We start from the raw sequence: 18,177 nt of genomic DNA on the forward strand, positions 1-18,177 counted from the left end.
ATAAAGTGCTTTGAGCCTAGGGAGAACTGGAATATGACTATGGTATATTATAGGTAACTATGCAAATTTAGGGTATTATGAACCCGATATAAATGTAAACACTAAAAGCCTGATTAGAACATAAGGATTTAGGGGCCCCTGGGTGGCTCAGTCGGTTAAACGTCTGCCTTTGGCTCAGGTCATGATCTCAGGGTCCTGGGATCGAGCCCCACATCAGGCTCCCTGCTCAGTGGGAAGCCTGCTTCTCCCTCTCCCACTCCACCTGCTTGTGTTCCCTCTCTCGCTGTCAAATAAATAGGTAAAATCTTTAAAAAAAAAAAAAAAAAGAACATAAGGATTTAAAATATCCATGAGGAATGGATCCATGTTCCAGCCAACTTGGTATTTGCCTCTAACAGAAGTACCTTAAAAATGTAGCAGAGTCTGCTTGCCTGTCCTGCTATCAGTAGTAAAAGATAAGGGATACTTGTTCCAAATCTTGGGTTTCCTTGACCATAATGTATCTATTGCTCATTCACTTAAACTTTTTAAAAATTTGTAAGCAACTTAGGACTAAATCCCTATTAGTATGGTAACAAATTTCAGTTTTTACTGGTAATTAGTATTTTTACATGGTCATTAGTATTTCATTTTATTTGTCTAAGTTTACAGTAATGTTCAAGCTCCTACAGGGATTTTGCAGTTCTCATATTCTACAGTGTTTTGAATCATCTATGTTAAACTTATTTATACTTTCATGATTTGATAAAGTTTTATTATTTCGTCTTCATCATTTTTAAATAGAACTTAGATTTTATTAGCCCTGTCTCATTACATAGGTTATTTAAGAGGCATTACACTCTATTCTCCAGTAGCAGTATGATAAAAACATTCTACTATAACGAAGTACCTTTTTAAAAAACCTTTAACAAGCTCATTTTGGCCTCTCATTATTCATGAAAGATAGGTAAAAACAGTTATATATGTTCTTATTCTATGGCAGAGAGGAATTCCTTTAGTTAGTTTTGTTTTTACTCTCTATTGAGTTAATTGCTGTTAAAGTTTGGACTCACTCTTTCCAAGGAGCTAGAATCTTCCTCACTCTCCAGCATCTAAATGTATAATCTTCTGACCTTCTATTCCTCCTGTCTCTCTGCAGCCCTATGTGTCATTGTCTCAGCAGATGGCACCACCTAGTCCAAGCAACAGTACCCCGAACAGCAGCAGTGGGAGCAATGGAAATGACCAGTTGAGCAAAACCAACCTCTACATCCGGGGATTGCAACCAGGCACTACTGACCAGGACCTTGTCAAATTGTGCCAGTCGTAAGTTGGGGAACATGTGGGTAGGCTTTGAGGGCCAGTACGGATTTAGTGATACTGGCTTCTTGCCAGATACTCGTGTCCTGAAATGCAGTCCTGTTTGTCACAAGATTTCTTAGCAGCCCCTCTTAAAGAAATTCTACCTGCTACTAATATATAAAACCTTTATATCTGAGGAAAGTCAGGATGGGGCTGGTCTTTGAAGCCTAATATGTGACTGTTTCCAGTGTGCTCCCAGAACTTATGGTCTTTGTGGAAAGATTCCTGTCCTTACACCTCAAACAGCAGTGCTCAATGCCCTGGGACGCTTGAGTGGCTTAGTCACTTGAGCGTATGCCTTCAGCTCAGGTCATGACCCCAGGGTCCTGGGATCGAGCCCCGCATCGGGCTCCCTGCTCAGTGGGGAGCCTGCTCCTCCCTCTGCCTGCCGTTCCCCTTGCTTGTGCTCTCTCTCTCTCTCTGACAAATAAATAAATAAAATCTAAAAAAAAAAAGAAAGAAATGCTCAATGTCCCTAAGGATACTGATTAGAAGGCAGTGAGAGCCGGCAGTAGGGATAGAAGAAAGTGGAACTAGCTAATCGAATTGTACACTGAGGAGAGTTTTTGCTGAGACAGATAATCCCAGTGACCCGGAGGAGCTCTCAAATTAGTGGATGAAGGCAAAGGTGGAGAAAGAGGCTGTCACTGTGCATCTACCCCCTACAGACCTTTCGGGATTCTTCACAGTAGATTTGAGTCATGAGGTTGACATAACTACCATGGAATTAGCCCCTTTGGGAATGCTGGAAAAATTGCAAGAGTCCAAAGATGCCAGCTCAGTTCTGTTTGGCAGAAAAATATGGGCTTCAAATGATATATTTGGGGGAATGGTTAGAGGAAGAAGTCTGGGGGTGGGGAGGGGGAAAATTGTTTGGGTAAGTGAATGGTAGAAAGAAATAGAAATAGGAACCTTAGACTGTGTAATTACCGTCTTTTAAAACTTTTTATTGATATATAACAAACATATAGAAAAGCGCACAAATCGTAAGTATATACACAGCAGTGACTTCACAAAGTGAACATACCCGCGTAACAGTCCCATGTGACCAGGTCAAGAAATAGAACATTACCAGCTCTTCTGAAGCCCACCTCTCAGTTTCTATCCCTCCTGCCCCCAACCAATCTACCGTTTGGATTCTAAATAATTGGTTGGTGTGGTTGGTTTGAACTTCATGTAAAGACAATGCTAGAGCATACATGCCCTTCTATGTCTGGCTCTTTTTGTTTCTTTGTTTGTTATTTGTAAGATTCCTCTATATTGTTGCATGTAGCAAAACTTTGTTTATTCTTATTGCTTTATAGAATTCCTTCAAAAGAATATACCGTAGTTTATTTACCCATTCTACTGTTGCTGGACATTTGAATTGTTTCCAGTTTGTGACTGTTATGAATATGAATAGTGCTGGTGCATATGTGTACACATTTATGTTGGGTATATACCTAGGAGTAAAACTGCGGAGTCACGGGATGTACATATGTTCAGCTTTTGTAGATACTACTAAGTGATTTTCTGAAGTGGTTAAACTAATCCAAACTCCCACAACAGTATATGTAAATTCCAGCTGTTCCAAATCCTGGAAAGGCAGAACATTCTGCCCCCAAAATGTAGTTGTAGAAGTCATCAGAGATATTTTGTAAGTCCCTTACTCTTCTGAGGTTTGGTACATTTTTGCTAGCACTGGGCTGCATAAACTCAGTTTCTAAAGGCTAGGCATACGTGTAAAACTCACCTTGCTAGAAAAGTATTTAAATGGAAGTGAGGGGACTTAGTCTAGGACTAGTAATTTTTGAGGGGAATGGGAATTGGCAGAAATGTTGATTTATGAGGGAAAAGACTATCATATCAGGCTAGTTCTTTGATTTCTGTACCCTGTGTTTCTTGTCCTAAATATAATGTGCTACAAAAATCCTCTCACTCCACAAGACAGACAGAAACTCAGTTCTACTTCACTATACTTTTATTTATTTTTTAAGATTTTATTTATTTATTTGACAGAGAGAGACACAGCGAGAGAAGGAACACAAGCAGGGGGAGTGGGAGAGGGAGAAGCAGGCTTCCCGCCGAGCAGGGAGCCCAATGTGGGGCTCGATCCCAGGACCCCGGGATCATGACCTGAGACGAAGGCAGACGCTTAACGACTGAGCCACCCAGGCGCCCCAACTTCACTATACTTTTAGACTTTCATTTTGCTCTTCCCAACAGTTGCCTCACCTTAGTGTCTGAAGGGATGAGAGTACTCAGGGTCATGATATGGGCTAGAACCAAGGAGCCCGATAGGGGACTATGGAGGAGTAGAAATGAGGCAGGGAAAGACTAGGTGCTAGATGAATTATGACAAAAAAGGAGGCTGAGAAGAGCAGATGGCTGGAACCCTTATGGATGCTGTGAGCTGGGAGTTAACTTTCTAGGAAGGGTGTTTACCATGCCTAGAGGGACTTCCTGTTTTTGTCCCAGTTGTGTCTCGGGTTGTAGGGGACGTGAATGTTGCTGGATGCTAACCCCTGCTGGGCAAGCAGTAGAGGCCTGGAGTCTGAGACTGGAACCCCTGACTGTCTGGAGGGGCTCCTTCCTCTGAGGAGGAAGCAGCAGCAGCCAGCTGTTGCCAGCTGCAGTGGAAGCTCTGGGCTCTAAGTCTCAGCCCACTCAGACCCTGGGCCCTTGCTAAAGATGGCAGCATTTATGTCCTCCCGCCGGTCTCATGTATCCCTTCCCTTGCCTACATCTGGGAAAGAATCCAAATAGGTGGCCCTGAAGGGCTAGGAGCACCACATTCATCCCCACCGCCATTTTAATGTGTTCTTTTCCCAACCTCCAGACCACTGCTTGGCTTATTCTGTCTAATCCATTGGGTGACAGAAGCCCCACCAAAAAACGTCAGTGAGAGGCTGCCAAGGAGCAAAACAAATATATCAATCATCATAATGTTCTTTAGGGATGGGGGGAACCCCCACAATACTTGTTTGGGGTATTGGCCTCGTATTCAGTCCCTGCCAACTGTTTTCAGTTAAATCCTGTACTTCTGATTCTGTTAGTGATTTCTGTCCTCCTGTATCTTTAATATTTTCACCTTCCTAGAGTGGAATGTAGAGACTTCTTTCTGGTGGAACACTTCTAGTATAGTCCTGCCCTGTGGTACTGCACTGCTCAAGTTCGGGGACCTCCACATGCCTCTGCTGCCAAAGTATAATTTTCAAAAAGTTGAAAAACATGACTCCTACAAAGATAGGTAAACACATACTCAAGGTTTATTTCATTCATGAATAAGGGAACCAACAGGATGCTAAAATGGGTTCAAAGAGCGTTTGAGGGACTGAGTGTAGGTACTGAAGAAAGAGTGTTGGAATAAGATTGCTAGGTTATCAACAAAACTGGTTCATATCCTATGGGACATTATAAAACAGTAACCTTTGGGATTCTCTTTTCTACTGGACAGAAATTATTGGCATTGGGGCACTGGGTGGCTCAGTCGGTTGATCATCTGACTCTTGATTTTGGCTCAGGTCACGGTCTCGGGGTCATGGGATCAAGCCCCACATTGGGCTCTGTGCTCACCACGGAGTCTGCTTGTTCCCTCTCCCTCTGCCCCCCCAAATAAATAAATAAATCTTTTTTAAAAACTAAAAAAAAAAAAAGAAATTTGCATTTCTACTGGACAAAATCTACAAGCTAATATGTATCTTTGCAAGGTCTGGACTCTAATCAGTAGTAAATAGTAAGTCAAACAAAGAAACATCCCCCTAGATAATGAAATATATTTCAAATGGGCCTTTTAGACAGTGTTCCAGAACGACACTGAAAGGATATGCAGTCTTCATTTTGTCTTATTGTCATGTTTTGGGTAATTTTACTAACACTGTTGTTGCACCTGGTCTTACACCCATTGATCTCCCTAACATGCTCGGGTCTTGACAGTGAGAAATAGAAATCTTAGAATAAAGCAAAGCAGGAGAGATAACGGCTTGCATTAAGGTTGAGGTTCCTTGAATATAATAATAATAATAGCAGTTAAGAACTTCCAAGTGTTTACCATGTGGTAGACATTAGTGCTTTATATTCATGAATTCATTTCATATTCCCAACAATCCGGTCTCCATGGATGATGAGACTGAGGCCCCGGAAGGTTAAATGACTTGTCCAAGATGGCGGATAGCTACAAAGTGGCAGAACCAGGGTTTGAACAAACGCAGTTTGGCTCAGGTTAACCTTCACCCGGGGTGGGGAACAGGGTGTCAGAGAAGAGAAGTGTCTATAGGTTTTTCCTAGGAGGAATGGTGTTTCTCCAAAAGAAGGTAAGTAATTATTAAGGATTATAGTTAGCCTGCAAAGAATCTAGCCAGAGCTCTGCGCGTACACACTCTGCTATGTGGACATCACCAAGCTGCTTTCCCAGAAGACAATAGTCTCTTTCCAACTCATATCTGAGCCTTAGGTGGGGAAGAAGAGAGAAATGTCTTGATATTGTAAGGACTACAGTTACCTTATTTCTTGTAGGCACCTTTGGAGAATGGGTTTGTATGATAAGCGTGACATTTTAAATTCATTTCTTCTTGTTTTTATTAAGGTTTGAGTGGGAACAGTTGTGAAGAAAGGGCATGGATTCATCCAGATGTCTCAGTCTCTGTCCTGTTCCAAATTCCTGCCCCCACATTATCACTTTGCATTTTCTTTCTTTTTTTTTAATGCTATTGTTTTTTTTTTTAAGATTTTATTTATTTATTTGACAGAGAGCGACAACGAGAGAGAGAACACAAGCAGGGGGAGTGGGAGAGGGAGAAGCAGGCTTCCCGCTGAGCAGGGAGCCCGATGCGGGGCTCGATCCCAGGACCCTGGGATCATGACCTGAGCCGAAGGCAGACGCTTAACGACTGAGCGCCCCTCACTTTGCATTTTCTTTTCCCTCAGATATGGCAAGATTGTCTCCACTAAGGCCATCCTGGACAAGAGCACAAACAAATGCAAAGGTGAGAGAACAGCTGTCTTTGGTGATGGAGAGCGACTGCGAGTGAGGCCTCCCCTTGCCTCTGCACTTCACTGCGCTGCGCTCCTAGGACCCAGTGAGGGGAGGAGTCTCTAAGGCTTTCAGGCTTAAAAGACTAGTAGATATTTAGATTGTTTGGTGACCAGACAGCTAGAGCTGAAAATGCTATTTTGGGGACCCAAGGCTAGAAGCCTGCAGAGTGCCTGTGAGTCTCTTGAGCTTACTTTGTACTTCATGTTTCCATGAAGATTCCCCGGATTGGAGGGTGGGTATGGGTAGGTAAGCTTATTTCTACTTAGTAAGCCTTGTAAAAGCTTGTGGTGGTGACAGTGGTGGGGTGACCTGGTGGGTGTTCCTTTGTGAGGATGAATAGCTTTGTTGAGATTTCGAGCAGCTGTAGGTGGGGATGAAGAGTGGAAGGAGGGAAAGGACCGTCTGTTGGGGTGGGGTGGGGCTTCTCGCAGGCGGCTGGCTACCTGCAGTGGAGAGGCCCTGTTCCCTACATGCCTAGCGTTCCTGGGATGTGGCTAGAAAACAGAAAAGAGTTCTGTTAGGGGTGGGGGCTGCGGGTTGTTAAAAGAGCCTAGTTTCTGAAACCTCCGATTTCTTAGTGGGGACGGAAAAAGGCAAGAACACCACAAAGACTTCACTGCACTTGGCATTCTTAGCTGTAAAATAGACCAAATCTCATGGGGTTTGAAGAGCACACGGATAACCACCTGAAACCTCTTAATTTCTTTCTCTCCCTACCACTTCTGTTCTATGGATCATAACTCTTCCTCTGTCTCCTGAAAAGCCTGGCCTCCTACCTCCCTTACACCCCCACCTCCCAGTGATGCTGTTTCCCTGTTCCAGGCTATGGCTTTGTGGACTTCGACAGTCCTTCAGCCGCACAGAAAGCTGTCACGGCACTGAAAGCCAGTGGTGTGCAGGCCCAGATGGCAAAGGTAAGTCTTCTGCCCGTGTCTGCTCCCCAGAGGCTGGTGGTTAGCACCACAGGGCCAGGTCTAAGGCTTCCTTCCAGAGGGTTTGAGGCCATGAACCTGATGGGCAAGGGCGATCTGCAGCACTTTTTGACTATCTGGCCAAAGACAGGCTGGGTCCCATGGAGTACCCCTTGGCTGCTAGAGGAAGGTGGTCTTCAAAATCTGTGGCAGGTAGCTCTGGAGACTCTGTTCCTCTCATCAAGTATTATAATGTAATCAGGTGAGAGGGTCAAGACGCTTCCCTTTCTCTTTCTCTTTCCCCATTTCCACCCTGGCCCCACTTCCCTACCAAGCAGCTTGTGGTAGTTTTGCAACATTCTCCGAAGCAGCGAGTTGTGCAGCTCAGAAGTTCAGAGCCTTGCTCTCCACCTCCCCATGCTGTTCTCCCTTGGTGCGTGTTTGGGGGATAGGGGAGGTAGGGTAGGAGAGTTGCTAGGGGTGGGGGAGAGGGAAGCCACAGCAAGGAAGGAAACTGTCCCTCCTTGTCACATCTCCCTGGAGCTTTTATTTTAATCCAACTTACTAGAAAACTCGAGGCTTTTCTATCCCTTTTTTGTGGTGGGATTGCCCCCTTGCCTTCTTGAAGTCCTTGTAGAGCTGATGAGGCAGGCTGCCGGTCCCCCTGCGCTGTCTGGTGGAAGAGAGACAAAGCCCTAAGGGGTTGAAGTTGCTGGTGATCCAGTGTCTAGGGCAGTGACTGCTTCAGTTCTTAAAAATACAGATCTGGGAAGTTACTGCCATTTTGCACCTTCTGCCCCCTGGAGGGGCTCTTCCACCTCTTCTTGCCGGGGAAGAGCCCTCTGACAACGGAGTTTAGGAGCTTTCAGAGTTCCTATGAGACTAGAGCTCTCCGGGCCGCCTGGTGACCCAGTGACTCTCCATCAGGCCCCTAGCGCAGCCCCCAGCACATCGCCTTCCCTTTCCCCTTCTCCCCCTTCCTGCTCTCTCTCCACTGGGGAGTCAACAGGCATTCCTACTCCGAGGGTTCTGCTGTGGCCGGAAGAGGAGGGAGGGGGCTTACTTAAAACAGCCGGCAGGGGAGCTCGTCCTAGAGAATCCAGCCCGGCAATAGGCTGTTGGCCGCGAGGGAGGAGCGCTGCTCTGCCTCGTTCTTAAAGAGACAGCTAAAACGTCATCAGTGGGCTTGTAAAGTACTAGAAGTAGTAAGTCTGCTTTTTTTTTTTTGGCTGGACTCAACGTACAATCCATGGTAGTGGGACTAGGTGTTATAAATAGTTAAGATTTCCTTTGTTTATGTGGGCCCCTTCCTACTATGTCTTTTCTGAGATGTCATTCTGTGATGAGGGCTGAGGGTGGGGGAGGGATAAGAGTTGTAAGCTTCATTTCCTCCCTTTTTTCCCACAGCAACAGGAACAGGACCCCACAAATTTATACATATCAAACCTTCCACTCTCCATGGATGAGCAAGAACTAGAGGGGATGCTGAAGCCTTTTGGCCAGGTTATCTCCACTCGAATCCTCCGAGACACCAGTGGGACCAGCAGAGGGGTTGGCTTTGCAAGGTGAGGGATGCCAGAATGGGAAATGATGAGGTTAATGAAGAATGTCCCTTAGAAGGTCACCAAAAAAGTCTGTGCCCCCTCCCTCAAGGGACCAGACTCTTGGCCTAAAGTACTTGACAGTGAATCAGAAGTTCATTTAAACTATAGGTCACAGTACTTAAATACCCATTTGCCCTCAAAATCTTTATCCTTTCCCCACTATTTCTTGCTACTCTAGCATTTGTTCCTTTGATCCAGACCCAAGCAGAATAAAATAATTCTGTATCCTTTTATATAGATAATGAAGCCAGAGTCTCCACTGTGAAGTGATTTGCCCAGGGTCCCCCAGCAGTGGGTGGTAGAACAGTACCCTAATCCTTCTGGCTTCAAGATCAGTGGGATGAAGTAGAAGATGTGTTCTTCCTTTCCAGTTCTGTCGAGAGACTTAGATTCTGGAACCAACCCTGCCACTAACTGCCCCTGTGATATCAGACCTTTCTGAGCCTTGGTTTACTCTGTGAAGTGGAGAGTGATTTAGATGAGTGATTTTCTTCAGGTGTTCCCTGGAGCTGTGGAGTTCTCCAGGGTGCCCTCTTCTGAGCCTAGGTGTCATTGTAGAGCTTCGGCCTCTTCCAGCCCACTGAAGAAATGGTTCTGCTTTTATTTTAAGATTTTGTTTGAGGGGCTCCTGGGTGGCTCAGTTGTTGGGCGTCTGCCTTTCGGCTCAGGTCATGATCCCAGGCTCCTGGGATCGAGCCCCGCATCGGGCTCCCTGCTCAGCGGAAGCCTGCTTCTCCCTCTCCCACTCCCCCTGCTTGTGTTCCCTCTCTTGCTGTCTCTCTCTCTGCCAACTAAATAAATAAAATCTTTAAAAAAAAAAAAAAGATTTTGTTTGAAAGGAGACTGTTGCTTTTTCTGAAAGTTTGAAAACTATTGGAATACATGATCTGAAGGTCCCATTTTGTTTTATAATACCTTGTCTGGTCCAGGAACACTCCCTTACTCTGGAGTGTTTCTCCGGATCTTGGGAACAAGGAATAGGCCCTCTTCCGTAGCCAACTCAATCTTGGTAGCACCACCTGCTGGCAATCCCAAGTATAACTAAAAGAGAGTTCTTAGGCTTGTGGTCATCAAACTGTTTTTGCTCCCACTTTTTTTAAAATTTAAATTCAATTAATTAACATATATAATATTATTAGTTCCAGGCGTAGAGTTTAGTGATTCATCAGTTGCATATAAAACCTAGTGCTCATTACATCATGTGCCCTCCCCCATCACCCAGTTACCCCATCCCCTCCCACCTCCCCTCCAGCAACCCTGTTTGTTTCCTATTGTTAAGAGTCTCTTATGGTTTGCCTCCCTCTCTGATTTTGTCTTGTTTTATTGTTCCCTCCCTTCCCCTATGATCCTCTGTTTTGTTTCTTAAATTTCACATATGTGTGAAATCATATAATTGTTTTTCTCTGATTGGCTTATTTAGCTTAGCATAATACCTTCTAGTTCCAGCCACATTGTTGCAAATGGTAAGATTTCATTTTTTTTTATGGCTGAGTAATATTCCATTGTATATATTTACCACATCTTCTTTATCCATTTGTCTGTTGATGGACATCTGGGCTCTTTCCACATTTTGGCTATTGTGGACATTGCTGCCATAAACATTGGGGTGCAGGTGCCCCTTCAGATCACTGTTTGGCTCCCACACTTTTTTTTTTTTTTTAAGATTTTATTTATTTGACAGAGAGAGAGAGCGCAAGCAGGGAGAAGTGGCAGGCAGAGGGAGAAGCAGGCTCCCTGCTGAGCCAGGAGCCCGATGCAGGGCTCGATCCTAGGACCCTGGGATCATGACCCGAGCCGAAGGCAGATGCTTAACGACTGAGCCACCCAGGCGCCCCGCCTCCCACACTCTTTTAAAGCAGAGGTTCTCAACCCTTTTCAGTTCATGGCACCTTAAGTTGTGTCAATAATATTTTTTTGCTCTAGACCAAAAGAAATACTTAAGGGGCACCTGGCTGACTCAGTAGAGCATGTGATTTTTGATCCTGGGGTTGTGAGTTCGAATCCCACATTGGGAGTTGAGTTTACTTTAAAAAAAAAAAAAAAAGAGGGGCGCTTGGGTGGCTCAGTTGGTCAAGCATCCAACTCTTGATTTTGGCTCCAGTCATGATCTCAGGGTCACGAGATCAATCCCTGTGTCGGGCTCTGCGTTCAGTGTAGAGTCTACTTGTCCCTCTCCCTCTGCTCCTCCCCCCACTTGCTCACTTGCTCGATCAAGCTCTAAGTAAATAAGTGAATAAAATCTTAAAAAAAAAAAGAGGAAGGGGGCACTTGGGTGGCTCAGTTGGTTAAGCAACTGCCTTCGGCTCAGGTCATGATTCTGGAGTCCTGGGATCGAGTCCCACATCGGGCTCCCTGCTCAGCGGGGGGTCTGCTTCTCCCTCTGACCCTTCCCCTCTCATGCTCTCTGTCTCCCATTCTCTCTCTCAGATAAATAAATAAAATCTTTAAAAAAAAAAAAAGAGGAAAAATATTTTTACTCCATTCTTAAATAACTATACTTTCTATACTTACTAATGGAATGTGTACCTGTTGAACACTTCACAGCTTCTCAAACCTTGGAATCAAATTGGACACTGGCACCCTCATTTCCTGTCACACATTGGTTTTCTTATGGTATTTGCTTTTGTCGTAGCAACCGTGGAAAAAACAGCTTTGCAAAAATACATTATTAAAAGGATCGTAGGGTGATCCAGTGTTGAAATGGTGACCTTTTAGAGTTAGTAGTCCACACAGTATCCAATAGATGTTGCTGTATTTTCTTCAGAAAGTTAAAAAAATCCCCTGCCTGCGCCTCTGTGAGCTCACCACAGTGGCACGGGGTGCCTCGGAGCCCAGTTTGGAAACTGGTTTTGAAGAGTTGAAAACCCGTGAAATCTCTTGCATGTTCCTATGCCATTACCTATACATTTTCTTCATACATTTAGATCTTGGGAAATCTAATTTCCAGCAAATTACAAATATCGACATTTTAAATAAAACTGTCGGGACGCCTGGGTGGCTCAGTCGGTTGGATATCTGCCTTTGGCTGGGGTCGTGATCCCAGGGTTCTGGGATCGGGTCCCGCATCGGGCTCCCTGCTTGGCGGGAAGCCTGTTTCTCCCTCTGCCTGCTGCTCGCCCTGCTTGTGCTCGCTCTCTCTCCCCAAATAAATAAATAAAATCTTGAAAACAAACAAATAAACAAAAACTGTCAAGTTGGGACGCCTGGGTGGCTCAGTCGTTAAGCGTCTGCCTTCGGCTCAGGTCATGGTCCCAGCATCCTGGGATCAGCCCCACATCGGGCTCCCTGCTCGGCGGGAAGCCTGCTTCTCCCTCTCCCACTCCCCCTGCTTGTGTTCCCTCTCTCGCTGTGTCTTTCTCTCTGTCAAATAAATAAATAAAATCTTAAAAAAAAAAAAAAACTGTCATGTTATTTGTAAATATATCCAAAGAGATCTAAATGTCATAGCAGTTTGATACACAAAATCATCCATTTAAAAATACTTAGGACTAGGGATGCATAAGTGGCTCAGTTGGTTAAGCATCTGCCTTCGGCTGGGTTCGGGATCCCAGGGTCCTGGGGTTGTCCCGCATCAGGCTCCCTGCTCAGCGGGGAGCCTGCTTCTCCCTCTGCCTGCTGCACCCCCCGCTTGTACTCTCTCTCTGACAAATAAATAAATAAAATATTTAAATAAATAAATAAAAATAAAAATACCTAGGGCGGGGTGTCTGGGTGTCTCAGGAAGGTAAGCATCTGACTGTTGATCTCAGGGTAGTGAGTTCAAGCCCTGTGTAGGGCTCCAGGCTGGGGGTGGGGCCTACTTAAAAAAAAATACTTAGGACATTTTTTTTAATAGTCATAATTCATATAATTTTTATTATAGTGTTCCTTTTTTGTTCTTGATCTTGTATTTCCATTCTATTTCCTTACAGAATTGTATTCAAGTATAGAATATTTTTATAATTGAAAGTTTTTTTATGGATCATTCTGTCCTACTTCTCTGCAACAAAAATACGTATATACAATAAATGAGAACTTTTTCCTGTGGTTACGAGACTGTACACATAAAGTAAAATTTTTTTTTTTTAAAGATTTTATCCATTTATTTGACAGAGAAACATAGCGCAAAAGGGAACACAAGCAAGGGCAGAGGGAGAGGGAGAAGCAGGCTTCCCGCTGAGCAGGGAGCGAGCCCGATGCGGGGCTCGATCCCAGGACCCTGGGATCATGACCTGAGCCGAAGGCAGACGCTTAACGACTGAGCCACCCAGGCACCCCACATAAAGTAAATTTTATTGGAAAAGCTTACTCCTATGACATGGATAAGTTTTATTTTGTTTAGGTTTTTCTAATTAGGTCATGTAGCCAACAATGACTATTGTTTATTGCTATAATATCAATTCTGTTCCTGTTTTTTATTTTCATGCTGAGAACCTTGTTCACATAAGTAAATGGGAATAGGAAGAGTTTTGTTAAAATAGGAATTCTTTGAATTTCTTCTCAGTTATCAGCCAAGAACCAAGGTGATCGATCTGTCAAAACTGATTTTTTTATGCGTCGGTTAGCAACCTGTTGAGTCATCCAGCTTGCTAAAAGAATTAGAAACATCTGACTTAGAAAAAGACTTAAAAAGTCAGGCATCATTGCCTCATGTTGAGTTTGGGGAGACGTGCGAAGGAAGGGCAGAGCAGGGGCTGTGAGAGGGCCCTGGACCATCAGTGAGCACGAGCTGTCCTCAGGTAGGCCAGTTTTAGGAAAGAGCTTATGAGGAAGCGGAGGTTCTTCGAGCAATTCTCTTAAAACTCCTCAGGCCTGCTCACACTCTTGGAAGATTAAGGAGTAGAAATAACCCAGCTAAAGACTGCTGCTCTGGGATACCTAGCTCATGGGTTTTCCCTAAAAGTTCCATGTGAGGCCTCTTTTTAGTGACCACCTTCATAGGACCGGTTCATATTTTTAGTGGTTATTGGCATAGAAAATATAATGAGACTTAATTTAAATATGGAAGGATGGAGGGGCGCCTGGGTGACACAGTTGGTTAAGTGTCTGCTAAACGTCTGCCTTCGGCTCAGGTCATGATCCCGGTCCTGCTTAGCAGAGAGCCTGCTTCTCTCTCTCCCTCCCCCTCTCCCCCCAGCTTGTGCTCACTCATGCACTCTTTTCTCTCAAGTAAATAAATAAAATCTTTAAAATAAATAAATAAGGAAAGAAGAGGGGGAAGATACTGTACCTTGCGTCATATAGACCCTTATAATTTTTAGAACACATGTAAATACATTATCTCATTTGATCTGTAGTAGGGTAGATGGATGTTATATCTAATGCAGAAATGAGGAATGGATCCAATCGGGTTTTGTGCAGGTCCTAACTCACAGAATTTTGGGTGACCTGGTGCAAGAATCTAGATTTTCTGATTCCTTACTCAGTTGTCTTTCCCCAACAAGATACTTTTAACTCCGCAGTTCCCAACATTGTTGTTTCTATCACTGTAGACCATGAACTCTTATTATTCTTTCCTCCTCTAGTTTCAAGAAATCTTAATATTACCAGTAGCTAATTAGACCTTGATAATCATAACCAGAAGCAAAAAATAAACATTGGCAAGTTCTTAGCTTGTGCAGTTTTATTGGAGTGAGGGAACAATTTCCATGAGGAATTTTGTAATAAAAAATAATGGTGACATGGGGCACCTGGCTGGCTCAGTGGGTAGAGCATATGACTCTTGATCTCAGGGTCATGAGTTCAAGCCCTACATTGGGTGTAGAGCTTACTTAAAAAAAAAAAAATGATAATGATGATGATAGCCACTGTTTATTATATTCTTGTTTCTTTTTTTTTTTTTTTAAAGATTTTATTTATTTATTTGACAGAGACACAGTGAGAGAGGGAACACAAGCAGGGGGAGTGGGAGAGGGAGAAGCAGGCCTCCTGCTGAGCAGGGAGCCCGATGCGGGGCTCGATCCCAGGACCCTGGGATCATGACCTGAGCCGAAGGCAGATGCTTAATGACTGAGCCACCCCAGGCGCCCCTGTATTCTTGTTTCTTGTTTAAGAACCAGACCTAATAGTAGGCCCATCCATCAGTGTCTTTGGAATATTCATAGCTTCACTTTTCTTTTCAGGAGCCCTACAGGAGCCAGTTGAGGGAACGTTCATTAGAAGCTAGGGTTGCCTCTTCAAGATACCTTGAATTTATGTGGAGGAAACTGTGTTTCTATAGTCACAACTTTTGGAGTATTTGTGGGCTGGGAACTTAGAGTTTTCTCTTTGAATGTAGGGGGAGCGCAGATCCTGGAGAAGCTAGAGCCTAACCCCTCTTGTGCTCCTTAGGATGGAGTCCACAGAGAAGTGTGAAGCCATCATCACCCACTTTAATGGAAAATATATTAAGACACCTGCTGGAGTCCCAGGTGAGGCATCTGGGAATCAGGCTGAGAGAGCCATAGATTGTTACTTCCAGTGAAGATTCTGGAGGCATTTTGCATGAGTGTGAGTGGACTCAGAGGGTGAGACTCAGCTGTGTCTTTCTTTCTTGGCAGCCCCATCTGATCCCTTGCTTTGCAAATTTGCTGATGGTGGTCCAAAGAAACGACAGAACCAAGGGAAATACATGCAAAATGGACGGGCCTGGCCAAGGAATGGAGATATGGTAAGAGGACCTCTGAGGAGACAGGAGTACCAAGGACATTAACGTGGAATGGAATTTACCAGGGCCCGATTCCTGTGAGTTTAAGCGGCAAGCTTGAGAGTTAACAGTAACTGAGAGATGGCTGGCTGCTTAACATGATCTTCAGTGTGGGTCTTTAGTGGGATTTTGCAGCCTGCACAACCAGGAAAACTCTGGAACGGCTGTAGTAGGACCTGTCCAGACTTCACTTTAATCTGTTGAATCAAATACGTCCCAGTCTTGGCACTCTGGGCTTCCTCCTGTTCTCCCCCAAGGGCTTGCATTATGAACACTGTGTTCTTCCTTTATAGGGTGGTATGGCCTTGACCTATGACCCCACCACAGCTCTTCAGAATGGGTAAGGGTGTTTTATAGAATTGGGCTACCCGAAAATGACAACGGCCTGTCCAGGCACTGGGATGTTTCATCTTGATTTTTAAACAGCAGCTAGTGGGAAGTGGCTGTGTCTGTCAGTGGGGCCCTAACCTTGTGGTTTCTTGTGGCTCCTTACTGATGAGGTTCCTTCCTCCAGGTTTTACCCGGCTCCTTATAACATCACCCCCAACAGGATGCTTGCTCAGTCTGCACTCTCCCCGTACCTTCCATCTCCTGTGTCTTCCTATCAGGTACGTTCATGCCCGAAAAAAGTGGTGGGTGTGGTGGTTTTCCCTGTCACTGTGCTTTAGGTAAAGGAGCATAAGGCTGGAAACTCCTTATTTTTTAGTTTTTCCTTTATACATACTGCTCACAAATAATTTTACATGAAAGCATAACGTGTGATCCCATGACATATATACGGACTGTTGTGGTAGCATCCTCTTACTCTGTGTCCACAAGTAAGCCTATATTACGATATTTTTAATTTCCTATTATTCCATATATTTCAGAAAATTCCAGATTTTTCCTCATGTGCATATATGCATATGTATACAGTTTTGGAAGTCATTGTTTATTTTACAAAAATCTGGCCAGATTAAATATATTTTTTACCCTTCACTCTTCTCACTTAACAGTATCTTAAACCAGTGAGTCTCAAAGTTTGGTGCCTGGATGAGCAGTATCACCTGGGAATTTCAAAAAACATAAATGCTTGGATTCCACCCCAGATCTGCTGAAGTGGAAACTCTGGGGATGGGTCCCAGCAATCTGTTTTTTTGTTCACCATCTGTCACCATACAAAGTTATTCTAGTATTATTGACTGTATTCCCTATGCTGTGCTTTTCATCCATGTGACTCACATATCTCCTACCTGCTACTCTGCACCTCTTAATCCGCTCCTGTTTCCACTGTCCCGTGTCCCTGCCCCCACCAGCTGAGTTTTTTAACAAGCCCTCGAGGTGATTCTGATGTAGCTAATGTTGAGACTTTTTGTTCTAATTATTTCTTTTTTAAACAGTTGCATTATATTTCATGCTGCAGAGACCAGAATTCTTCAACCCTACCTCCGTGAAGGGTATTCAATTGGATTTCAGGGGTTTTCTGGTACAAATAATACTTCCATCCATATATTATTCAATCTAGCAGTCCCATTCCTTGGACTCTAATCCCCAGAAACAAACATATGTAAAGATCCTTATGCCTACATTCTTAAATCTGAGTACTGTTATTTCCGGGGGCTAGAGTCCAAGGAGTGGGCTTGCTAGGCTGGATAATATATGGACGTTTGCTTTTACAGATGTTGCCAGATTGCTTCCCACAAAGGCTGTGTCAGTTCACATTTCCACTAGCAATGTCTGAGTGGCCATTTCCCTCCAGCCATAAGTGACATTGGTCTTTTTCAGTTTTTCCTATCTCGATAGGTGTAAAGTGCATTGTTACTTTAATTTGCATTTCCCTGGCTACAGTCAAGTTTAAGCGTGTCTTTTTATGTTTGTCATATTTATTTATTTTTATTTTTTAAAAGATTTTATTTATTTATTTGACAGAGAGACACAGCGAGAGAGGGAACACAAGCAGGGGGGAAGGGTAGAGGGAGAAGCAGGCTTCACGCCAAGCAGGGAGCCTGATGCGGGGCTCAATCCCAGGACCCTGAGATCATGACCTGAGCCAAAGGCAGACTTTTAACGACTGAGCCACCCAGGCGCCCCTGTTTATCATATTTTGATTTGCTCTTCTCTGATTGTTCTTGATACACTCGGCCCATTTTTCTGTTTGGTTATTCGTTTCCCATCAACTTACAAAAAGCATTTGCATATTATTTATTTATTTATTTTTAAGATTTTGTTTATTTATTTGACACAGAGAGACACAGCGAGAGAGGGAACACAAGCAGGGGGAGTGGGAGAGGGAGAAGCAGGCTTCCTGCTGAGCAGGGAGCCCAATGCGGGGCTCGATCCCAAGACCCTGGGATCATGACCTGAGCCGAAGGCAGACGCCTAACCGACTGAGCCACCCAGGCGCCACCACATTTGCATATTATTAAAGTATCAATCCTCTGAATGCTATCTTTCTTACAAATATTTTTTTCCAGATTTAATTTTTGTCCATTGACTTTGTGTTGTGGTCCTCAAGCTTGAGCTGTCTATCAGAATCACTTGGAAAGCTTATCAAACCCAAATTACTGGGCACCACACAGAGAATTTCTGATTCAGTAAGACTAGGCTAGGAGGCAGGACTTTGCATTTCTGTTTCCAGATGCTGCTGCTGCCCCTGCTGCCTGT

At 44.2% G+C, this 18,177-nt stretch overlaps 1 protein-coding gene across 4 annotated transcripts in view; it reads left to right on the plus strand.

Annotated features, from left to right (window-relative positions):
* The window catches only part of RBMS2 (RNA binding motif single stranded interacting protein 2), a 67,366-nt gene that overhangs the window by 42,337 nt on the left and 6,852 nt on the right, over positions 1-18,177 (plus strand). For all 4 annotated transcript variants that reach the window (XM_036117083.2, XM_036117104.2, XM_036117090.2 and 1 more), the window contains 8 exons: positions 1,139-1,305; positions 6,247-6,305; positions 7,178-7,269; positions 8,674-8,831; positions 15,180-15,259; positions 15,389-15,498; positions 15,828-15,874; positions 16,049-16,142. In XM_036117083.2, coding sequence (XP_035972976.1) covers positions 1,139-1,305; positions 6,247-6,305; positions 7,178-7,269; positions 8,674-8,831; positions 15,180-15,259; positions 15,389-15,498; positions 15,828-15,874; positions 16,049-16,142 — 807 coding nt within the window. The remainder of the gene's footprint in view (positions 1-1,138; positions 1,306-6,246; positions 6,306-7,177; positions 7,270-8,673; positions 8,832-15,179; positions 15,260-15,388; positions 15,499-15,827; positions 15,875-16,048; positions 16,143-18,177) is intronic.

The sequence above is a fragment of the Halichoerus grypus genome, chromosome 6 (assembly GCF_964656455.1).
Source record: "Halichoerus grypus chromosome 6, mHalGry1.hap1.1, whole genome shotgun sequence".
Lineage (NCBI taxonomy): Eukaryota > Metazoa > Chordata > Mammalia > Carnivora > Phocidae > Halichoerus > Halichoerus grypus.